The sequence below is a fragment of the Temnothorax nylanderi genome, unplaced genomic scaffold (genome assembly GCF_030848795.1).
Source record: "Temnothorax nylanderi isolate EJ_2023f unplaced genomic scaffold, tnyl_v1.0 TNYL_tig0105_pilon, whole genome shotgun sequence".
In the NCBI taxonomy this organism is placed as follows: Eukaryota; Metazoa; Arthropoda; class Insecta; order Hymenoptera; family Formicidae; genus Temnothorax; species Temnothorax nylanderi.
This window is the reverse complement of record NW_027249167.1, coordinates 399,566-410,536: the sequence shown is the minus strand read 5'-3', so window position 1 is coordinate 410,536 and position 10,971 is coordinate 399,566. Positions and strand designations below refer to the sequence as shown.

Here is a 10,971-nt window from a genome sequence, read left to right as displayed (position 1 = left end):
AGGATTTCGACCAATCGCGTTACTCGATTCGGGAACGTACGGCCGTACGTTTCCGAATCGAGCAACGCGATAGGTCGAAATCCTACTGTTACTGTTACGAAAGTGTGTGTGGCCAGCTTTAGGGCCCGGACACACACTTTTTCGTAACAGTAACAGTAGGATTTCGACCAATCGAGTAACGCGATTGGTCGAAATCCTACTGTTATGCCCGTATCAGACTACGGATTGGGATTGAGATTGGATTGAAATTTGACCAATCAGAGCAAAGTTTACTAAACTTGAGATCAGTTTTCTCTGCTCTGATTGATTAAATTTCAATCCAATCTCAATCCCAATCCGTAGTCTGATACGGGCTTTACTGTTACGAAAAAGTGTGTGTGGCCAGCTTTATGCCCGTATCAGACTACGGATTGGGATTGAGATTGGATTGAAATTTGACCAATCAGAGCAAAATTTACTAAACTTGAGATCAGTTTTCTCTAGAGAGCCTCTAGGAGAGAGAGGCGACAACGGGTCATGTGACCAGCCACTCCGTGATTGGCTGGCAACGTTATTAAAGGCCTTCACACACGAATCGACGAAAGACGTAAGAGGGGAATAGTCGACTCTGATTGGTGGATTTCCTTACGATATACGTCTTACGTCTTCCGTCGATTTGTGTGTCCGGGGCTTGAGGGGGGCAAAGGCGAGATTGCGACGACAATGCAGAAGAGCGTAGGAGGGGGTTAGCGCAGGCAGGTTAAAGGTGGAAGCACATAAAATTGCAGGAGCCATGGGCAGAATGCAGAAGCCATATGCGCATGCGCTATGGTATTTGTAGAGCTCTACAGATACCATAGCGCATGCGCATATGGCTTCTGCATTCTGCTCGTGGCTCCTGTAATTTTATGTGCTTCCACCCACAGTATAACCCACAGTATAAGGCTGGCGTCCCATGGAGCGGATTACGCGGAAGCGGAACGAGCGTATCACCAATCACGGGACCGTTTCGACGGAATCTTTGAAAGGGTTCTATCAGAACGATCCCGTGATTGGTGATACGCTCGTTCCGCTTCCGCGTTATCCACTTCATGGGACGCCAGCCTAACACGCGAACAAACCTTTAGGCTGAGTTTCCACTGAGCGCGTCACGCGTCGCGTCGTCTGTCGTTAACCAATCCAAACATCCCATCACAAATAATGTAATAAAATTGGATGTTTAGATTGGTTAACGACAGACGACGCGACGCGCGACGCGTATAGTGGGAACGCAGCATATATGTTGAGATACGGGCCATATACTACGTTTACGCGAGCGTTACTTCTGTAGTAACTTACGATAAATCACTCGTTTACGCGAAGTAAATTATCTATCTACAAAATCCCGTTTACGCGAAGAAAAATCTTGTTTACGCGAAGGAATTATCGTAAGTTACTACAGAAGTAAAGCGTCGTCTACAATGACAGCAGGAGTATACAGTAAGACGTAAGCAGTAACTTATTGACTAATGGGATTTTTACAATTCAAGAATAATTGACTGTGGTTGGTCAATAGCTTACTGCTTACGTCTTACTGCATACTCCTTCTGCCATTGGGAGCTTTCCAGCAAGTGACACAAGCCGACACAAACGTCGTTCTATCTTTCTTTTTTGGCAATGAGTAACAAAGACAAAACGATACCTGTGTCGACTTGTGTCGCTTGCTGGAAAGCTCCCATTGTAGACGACGCTTAAAGCTCGCGTAAACGTAGTAATAGCGCTGTGTGCAGACGCTACATGAAAGTGAACCCAATTTGCAAGAAATCTGACAGATTTCCCGCGTACATTGTCACGCGTGTAAACAATTCTCTGTAGTAGATTCTAGAAGCGTTATTTTCCGAATTATATTAATGTCAGTGCACAATGAATGTAACAAACGCTATTGATCGACGGGAGAGAGGATTCGGTAAATAGATACGCGCATATACACATACGTCTGACGGGGGATTTAAACGGACGTTCTTTTTACACAGATTATCTGTGCTGTATTAATGCACTCACAATCAATCAGATTGGTTTTATTAACTTGATTTAGATTGTTGTTAAAACGTTGCAATCGATATTATTTTTGTTCAATTTTAATGATGCCTTCTAGTTGCAAAATGTATCTACAATAGCACATTTTGTAATTGGAATATTACAAAACATAATATGCAATCAATGTTACTTATTTCAAATTTTAATGATACACTGTATCTAGAATGATACATTATATATCTGTAGACAATTGAAGTATTGTTAGAATAGTTTGTCATATAATTAATTAAAATTAATTAAAAATTTTAAAAATGTAAAGTAAATAAATTACCTCCATCAAATTTTGATGATAAGATACAATGATATACTTGATGCAGGAATGGTATGTGATTATGACATCGCTCTTTATCGCCTAAAATGCTATTACAATGATGTATATCATGGAACAACTCCAAACACAAATGCAGCTGATTACAATCCCGGACCGCCAGTGTTTGCGTGCCGTTTCTGCACCACGCCAGGGTACGAGGAGATTCTTGCCTTGGCGAATGAAGACGGGAAAGTCGCCTTCCAAGATACCAGGATCAAGGATAAATACAATCTACCATTGGAAGGAACGCAGGTTGTCATTTATCTCGATTGCCACTTAACAAGCGAGCTCGGTGTGAGCGTGGAGGTATTAATGGAAAATATTTATATTCTACAAGGCACACTGTAATGCGATCTTCGATATTGCCTGGATGCCTGGAGAAATGAAGTTGGTTACAGCGTCGGGTGACCACTCAGCACGTTTGTGGGATGTTACTAGGCCTGAGATAAAACAAATTAATTATTTTCACGCACATACGAGAAGTGTAAAAACAGCAGTCTTTCGTGATGATGATAAAGGTACCTAGATATATATCGCTCTTAAGGAATTATATATTTCTTTGTTTTCATTTTTTAGATGAAAGATGAAAATATATTACCGCTTTTTCTTTTACTTGCACGATTTAATTTCTTATGTTTCTTAAATCTGCATGAATTTAATCGTCGCTTATAATGCCGTGCAATTTAGAATATCTCAGAATCTTTTAAAATTTTAGCTGTCTTTGCAACAGGCGCTAGAGATGGCTTCATCATGATATGGGACATCAGAGCTAATCACAGTGATCAACCTAAGCCAGATAATTGTATCGCCAATGCGCACAGTATCGGTGGCACAAGCAATACGAGACGAAAGTCACACACTCAAACATCGCGAGCACAAAGGCCACAAAGTATTACTGGTTTAGTGTTTCAAGATGATTTTACATTAATCTCGTGCGCTGCGGGCGATGGGTAAGACTCGCTTTCACGCCTACGCGTGTTGGCACAAGAGTGTAATGCATCCTCTTTGTTTCAGTCTGTTGAAAGTGTGGGACTTGCGCAAGAATTACACTGTCCACAAGAAAGAGCCGATAGCTAAGCATCTAATGAATTACTCCGGGAATAGTACCAGAAACGGCTTCTCCTCGTTGTTAATATGCCCAAACAGGATTACATTATACGCAAGTTGCATGGATAATATTATATACGCTTATAATGTATCGTCATATAATCATAAACCAGGTAAGTATCTCTCTTCTTAAAAATGTGTGTGTGTGTGTGTGTGTGTGTGTGTGTGTGTGTGTGTGTGTGTGTGTGCGTGTGCGTGCGTGCGTGCGTGCGTGCGTGCGTGCGTGCGTGCGTGCGTGTGTGTTATATTATTTATCAAAGTTAGACGAAAAATCCAAAAAGGTTTTTTAATGGGATTATTTTGAGATGATTTTCAGCGCGATAGAACCGTACTGGTTTTCAAGGGGGGAGAGAAAGTCAAATTTTTTAAATGGAAACCTCGATTTTGTATCATCGTTTTTTACTAATTAATCTGAACAACTTTTGTCTGAACATTTTTATTCGTCTAATATTTTTTGAGATATTCAATGAAATACTTGGTAACTTTTTTAATATTTAGCTTACAATATCTCGATAATTGCTTGTCGGAGCGAAAAGTGGTACAGGACTTTTTAACTTGATTTGGTCCCAAGAATATGCTATTGCAATAGTACCCCAACTTTTTTAAATATTTGTGCAAACATGTCCTTGGGGCTTTCATGTATACACAAGTATTTAAAAAAGTTGAAGTATTATTGCAACAGCATATTCTTGACCAAATCAAATCAAAAAGTCCTATACCACTTTTCCCTCCGACAAACAATTATTGAGATATCATAAGTTAAATATTGGTAAAGTTACCAAGTTTTCCTTGAATATCTCAAAAAGTATTAGGCAAATATAAAAATGCTTTAGACAAAAGTTGTTCAAATTAATTAGTAGAAAAAGATAGTATAATAAAAAATGGGGGTTTTCCCTTGAAAAATTTAACTTGGGCCCTAGTGTACCCAATAAGGATTCCGGACCCAAAATCTAATAAGATCGTCTATTGGCTCCCTTCAAACTCTCGAACTTTTATCTGAAACATTTTTCCAATAAACCAATATTTTCAGAGATAACAGCTTGTAACACTTTAAGTGCCCCACTCTATATATCGATACATTCTTTTATAATTCTAACGAAATTAAATTATGGAAAAATATCTTTATGACAGTGGCGGAGTATTATGGGCATCAAAATCGTACGTACTACGTAAAAACCTGTTTGAGTTCTGATGGTCGTTATCTTGCCAGTGGATCCAGCGATGAACTTGCATACATTTGGAACACTAACAGACCGGGTACACCACTAGTTAAACTTTCCGGTCACAGAGATGAAGTGACTTGCATTGCGTGGTGCAGCGTGGGAGAAACTAAGGTTCCATTTTATTTTGTTCATTTATATAAATGCTAAGGGCCACTTCGACCAAGTTCTGATTAACTTAATCGTTGATTAGTCCATTGGAAATGACCAATCGCATTTGCCAATCTGCTTAATGAGAAAATGCAATTGATCCTAAATCGAAGTGGTCCTAAATAAACAAGAGTTTCTTATCTTATCACATAAAAATATTTTTAAAAATCACATTTATGCTATCTCAGACCTGCTGCTTGACATAATTCTTGAAAAATATGAATTATAATTTAGATGTTTATAGAAAGTTCAATACTTATCTGATCCTGAGAATCATTTCAGGTAGTGACTTGCTCCGACGATGCTTGTCACAAAATATGGAGAGTCGGGCTCGAAGACGAAGAAGATAACAAAGAAGTGATAATACGCGGTCAAGCTGAAGTCGTAGAAAGATACTGTTTAGAAAAAATAAAAATAGAAACTACCCCAAGTTCTCGATACTCGAATACCCGTCAAGAAACTACACCAAGCTCGGACGAACACAAGGCACCTGTCCTCACCCCGGGTAAGAATATAACACATTGCTGTTACAAAGTTTATGTAAATAAACAAAAGATTGAGTATAAATTTAATAAATCTTAGTTTAAAAAATCTTTAGAGAAAGCGATCTTTTCAAAGAGATTTTAAACCTCGGACATTTAAAAAAAGGCTTTCTCTTATACTCTTTTAAAAATTTGTTACAAATTATACATTATTCTTAAGGAAATATTTTCATTCTACAGTTACGACTCCCGAATCTAGTAAAGAAGTTTATAATGAAAATAAGCATAATCCTGTCAAACGTAGTTACCTGCAAATGATGATAGGGTCAAGATCTGAGGAAAAATTCAAATGTATTTTATCACCTATTTATGAAAACCATGAGACGGTTGCGAAAAGACCTCATATGGACAATCGTGGTATGCGAAGGCTATTCGGTTCAAGTAACGAGACCCCTACTACAACTAGAGACTACAATTCGGACGAACCCAGTACGAGCCAATCCACGAGCAGAAATGACCAAGTTTTCCTTTCACCTACAATTAACTTGCCAAATTTTGTGGTGGATGGTACAGCGCCACATTTACTTGAAATATCACCGCAGAAGTACAAGGAGAATGTCGATTGGTTAACGAAATATAGGAAGGAGAAATACGAACAAAAGAAGACTGCGTCGACTTCAAGCAGTCCGAAGACTCAATCGACACCTGGCCGAAGATCCAACAAATCGCGATCGACAGAGCTCCAAAAAGTTACAAAAACAATAAAAAGTTCTATACTGAACTTCTTTAATAAAGAGGCCATTATTAAAGAGAATGAAAAAGATTTACCTTCGAATAATAATACTTTACCACCAACGAGTACATCTTGAAATTAATGAGTGTAGAATTTAGTTTCGAATTTGGTTAGAATTCGCGAATTGAGTATTCACGAATTGAATCATGAAATTCTTTTCGGTTTTGTTTCAGTTTTTTATTTCATAATATAAAAGCGAAAAGTCTTAAAATCCCGGTTACTAATATTATGAAATAATTTAAACTTATGCTCATATAGCGAATTTCCTTTGGACAATAATAATTTACCACCAATTACATCTTGAAAACGTAGAATTTGGCAATTTGCCGAAGGGATATTTACGAATATGATTTTGAAATTTTCTTCGGTTTTAGTTTGTTTATTTTATAATATAAAAGCGGAGGATCATTAAATCCCATTTGCTAATATTATAAAATAACTGACTTACTCATGATATAACGCGTTTGATGAAGAAGGAAAGACTGGTTTATAAAATGATAAGAGTTTATGCTGATTTACAAAACGAAGTATTTGAGAGGAGATATTAAAGTTTACTCGCAATAACCTTACGTACCTTGCGTAGTTTTCAAGATTAACATTTAAGACAATTTAATTAAGTTGTAAGATAAACATGATCTGACAAATTTTTAGTATAATTATTAGAAATTACATTAACGCATGAATGTATAAAAATTAACGATCGTTATAGTTGAAATATTTTTTGTACCCGACAATAAATTATTTTTTTTTTAAATAAAAAAAGACATTTTTTTACGTAACATTTAGTTCAACAATGTCTGTTTTCTCATTCCTTTTCTACTGTGGTATGAGCATTAAAATGCCGCTTTTGATAGTTTTAAAAATAGTTTCGAATTGTTTCTAATTGTAAATGTTATTAGCTATTTGACCCGGGATAGAAAATTGTTACAGACTGTGGAAGTAATTTCACTTGAATTGGCTTTAGCTCATATTCTTCGTTGTCAATATAAAACATCTGATCTTCATTCGTCTGAAATAAAATCAATTCTATTAAAATCTCTGAAAGTTGATAATTGACTATGAAGTAATTAAACTCTTTAACATATATAGGGTGTTTAAAAAAAAGTCCCACAGTTTAAAAGCAGGTAGTAATCAAAATAAGAAGAAAATGTCCAGTATGGGTTCTAAATCAAATATCTGAGATATGGACCAATCTTTATTGTGCACTATAGGAGAAGTTCTATGTGGTTTCAATTCATTTTCACACATTTTAAATAAAAAAATACATATTCCTACAATGTTTGTACGTCGTCGATACCTGATAATGACTAACGGTCAAATCTTACTGAACTGCAGAAATAACAACTAATATGAGAAAAGGACAATGTTTATCATTTAAAGACCTTGGTATATTCAATACCCATCGATAACGTACAAACATTGTAGGAATGTGTATTTTTTTATTTAAAATGACAATGAATGAAAACCACATAGAACACCTCCTATAGTATACAATAAAAAGATTAGTCCATATCTCAACAGGTATTTGATTTAGAATCCATGTTTACTGGACATCTTCTTGTCCAACTAATCTTTTTATCCTATTTTGATGAGTACCACCTGTTCTCAAAATATAGGACACTTTTTTTAAACACCCGGTATTTTAAAATATAGTATGCAGAATGTTTTATTAATATTTATGAAGAGAAAAGACTTACTGTTTCAGGATATAATTCAATATATTTTGCATCTAATATTGAATTTATTGGCAATTTATTGTCCCTTTCTCGTTTCCATCCTTTCTCAACGAATGTGGCATAACTGATATTTTCTGGGCCTTAATATAAAATTGATTATTTCGAATTTTAGTTATATTTCTAATATTTAAATAATATAGATATAGCACACACGCACGCGCACACACACACACACACACACACACACACACACACACACACACACACACACACACACACACACACACACACACATATATAGATTTATGAAATGTGGTTATTACCTAGAGCTATTTTTAATAAAGGCGCTGATTGAACTGATACATTTTCAGTTTTTATGCACAGTTCTGTTGTTAAAATAGGCATCTCATGAAATAAACCGCAATCTTCATTCATTACTTTACTATAATCGACATGATTGTCTGAAATATATGTTATATCATATAATATAATATCGTACACTTTTATCTGTTAAAATGATATATGTATATATGTATACATACGCGCGCACACATACACAAGAAGCTACTAAAATAATTTTGGTAGGTACTTTTCCTCTTACTTTAATATATAAAATATATTCTTCAAATTTCTTCAAATATTTTATTCATATTTCTATCTTTTTCATTTTATTATTTTGATTTTAGTAACATCTTCTCTCTATAAATAGTTGATTCGAAATCTTTGATTTAGAATTTTTTTACCAGAAACAAGTGTTTGTCTTTTTGGCAGAAATGCATGCCACCATCTTCTATTGGAATTCGTAGATTGATTGTAAGACAAATCTTTGGAATAACAATGTGAACATCCTTTGCAAGGATTTGTATACTTCATTACTGCATTGCACTTCCAGTTCAACTTTGATTTGTAACCACTAAACACATAAGCTGCATACCTATTTGCATTCAAATACAGAGAACATAAAACACAGTACAAACATAGGGAAAAGTCTTGTTTAAAGAAATTAAGAGATTTACTTGCGTAAGGAACCCCAGTACCAATATTTGTCAATGCACGCGTGCGTATCGCTCCAAGCTCCCCATTCTATGCCTCCAACTGCATAAACTGGCTTTATGGGATTTTCTGGATCGTTCTTAAATTAAAATTTTTACTTCAATGCAATTTGATCTACGCCAAACAAAACGGATGCGATGAAAATACGTACGTTAAGTAATTTGACTTCAATGGTATCTATCAATTTAAGATTATTGTTAATAATTGCCATTGTCGCATCGATCATGCGGTGTATGTCGATTAAATCTTCGTATCTTTGATAAAACATGCTCGCGATTGTATTTGTGCTTCCCAATGGTAAAACACCAATAGGGCATTGTCTGACCAAATGAAGATTGTGCTCGTACTTCCTCATCAAACCAGTTACAACGTCCGACAAGGTACCATCCCCTCCCGCTACAATAATAGCATCGGTAGGTGTTTCCAGATTCATTATTGCGTTACGCGCATGGCTTCCTGATTGTGTGTCAATGACAGTTATCGAGATGCCGGCCAAATGCATTAGAGGCTCGCAGTACTTCTGGAATAATTTTTTAGCTTTTCTGGAGAAGAAGAAACAAGGTAATCAGCAAAAAACAATTTTGGCTTCTCGTGCCAGCATTGAAGTTCTAGCGACAACCTTTTCTTGGCAGCTGAATTTAAAATAACGGTCACATGACGGGGCTTGATGTTCGTAGGGCAAGAGGTGTCTCCATATCTGGCTACGTCTTCGCAACACTGGCGCATTAATTGCTCTGTACTAGATATGACACAAAAATTCAATAACAAAAAAATTATAAATGTATTCAAAGCATCTAAGCATCATTTTTAAATGATGTATTGTTCACTGTAAAATAGTTTTATCGTTACGGGCGAGCATGCATACAAAACATTGCATGTAAAAATGTGTATTACATAAATTTAAAGACTTCGAGGTTATGTTCCCCATGGTTACTCACTCGTACGCTTGTTTACCGTATGATACTCCGTAGGAGAACGCCGCGGCTCCCACCATGGATTTCTTCCAATTATTTCGTATCGTCTTCAGCAGAGTTAATACCTTGGCCATTGTCAATTAAATTCTGAAAACCATTTGAGAATTGAGATTTGAAGCTAGCTGCTCTCGCTGTTGTAGAAAGCTCGAATGAAAAAATGCGGCACGTCCCATTTTTTCGTACTAGTTACTAGATTCATACCGCAGGAGGTGTGTGCGTGTCCCCCACGGTAGCGATCATGTAAGGCTGCGTTCGGAAACGTCACCCGAGTGCACACGAGTATACTCCCTTCTCTTTCTATCTCAGCGAGTTAGAAGGAGAAGGGAGTATACCCGTGTGTACCCGGGTGACGTTTCCGAACGCAGCCTAACTTTTCCCCTAGGAAAAGTTTATCTCTTTCTATTCAACACTAAGGGCCGATATCACAGTCTCCGATTAACGTGATCCTCCGATTAAACTCACTCTGCATCTCTTTCTAACTGTCTTTTCGTCTCTTTCTAGGGGGACAGTTAGAAAGAGATGCAGAGTGAGTTTAATCGGAGGATCACGTTAATCGGAGACTGTGATATCGGCCTTAAAGGTGCGATTTCACGATGACGCTCGACGCTGGATTCGAGCGTCAAATCTGGTCACGTGATAGATTTCAGCCAATCCAGTGGTTAGGTTATATTTCGCGTCCCTCTGAATCTATCACGTGACCAGTTGACGCTCGACGCTGGATTCGAGCGTCAAAAAGCTAAACTGTGTTTAGCTTTGACACTCGACGCTCATTTCAGCCAATCCAGTGGTTAGGTTATATTTCGCGTCCCTCTGAATCTATGGCCTAGTTTACACCGACCGTTTGATACGCGTACCAAGTACTGTATCCGTATCAAATTCGTATCAAATTTCGGTTTACACCGGGATAACCCGAGATTTGATACGGATTTGATACGGATATAGTACTTGGTACGCGTATCAAACGGTCCGGTGTAGAGAGCCTCTATCACGTGACCAGATTTGACGCTCGAATCCAGCGTCGAGCGTCATCGTGAAATCGCACCTTAATGCTGGGTCTACAATGCGAGTCGCAAAGTCGTGAGGGTGCCATTACATGGAGTGCGGAAACGCGGAAACGCGGAAAGAAAGTAACTAGATTCCGCGTTTCCGTC

At 37.2% G+C, this 10,971-nt stretch overlaps 2 protein-coding genes across 4 annotated transcripts; one reads left to right on the top strand and one right to left on the bottom strand.

Moving 5' to 3' along the window:
• The first annotated feature begins 1,557 nt into the window (after nucleotides 1-1,557).
• L(2)dtl (WD40 domain-containing protein denticleless) lies at nucleotides 1,558-6,896 on the top strand. 2 transcript variants are annotated; one of them, XM_071712048.1, is made up of 8 exons: nucleotides 1,558-1,924; nucleotides 2,373-2,617; nucleotides 2,703-2,883; nucleotides 3,096-3,315; nucleotides 3,380-3,585; nucleotides 4,604-4,806; nucleotides 5,125-5,347; nucleotides 5,565-6,896. In XM_071712048.1, the coding sequence occupies exons 1-8, from the start codon at nucleotides 1,882-1,884 to the stop codon at nucleotides 6,191-6,193; spliced, it is 1,950 nt and encodes a 649-aa protein (XP_071568149.1). In that variant the 5' UTR covers nucleotides 1,558-1,881; the 3' UTR covers nucleotides 6,194-6,896. The 2 variants fall into 2 exon arrangements, with proteins under 2 accessions (XP_071568149.1, XP_071568148.1); XM_071712047.1 differs by having other exon boundaries at nucleotides 1,560-1,924; nucleotides 3,081-3,315.
• Mulk (acylglycerol kinase-like protein Mulk) lies at nucleotides 6,698-10,015 on the bottom strand. Of its 2 annotated transcripts, none has more exons than XM_071712049.1 (8): nucleotides 9,785-10,015; nucleotides 9,466-9,585; nucleotides 8,998-9,388; nucleotides 8,810-8,925; nucleotides 8,537-8,727; nucleotides 8,117-8,254; nucleotides 7,815-7,933; nucleotides 6,698-7,126 (listed from the first exon to the last, which is right to left on the bottom strand). In XM_071712049.1, the coding sequence occupies exons 1-8, from the start codon at nucleotides 9,892-9,894 to the stop codon at nucleotides 7,013-7,015; spliced, it is 1,299 nt and encodes a 432-aa protein (XP_071568150.1). In that variant the 5' UTR covers nucleotides 9,895-10,015; the 3' UTR covers nucleotides 6,698-7,012. The 2 variants fall into 2 exon arrangements, with proteins under 2 accessions (XP_071568150.1, XP_071568151.1); XM_071712050.1 differs by having other exon boundaries at nucleotides 9,801-9,944.
• Nucleotides 10,016-10,971: the final 956 nt, after the last annotated feature.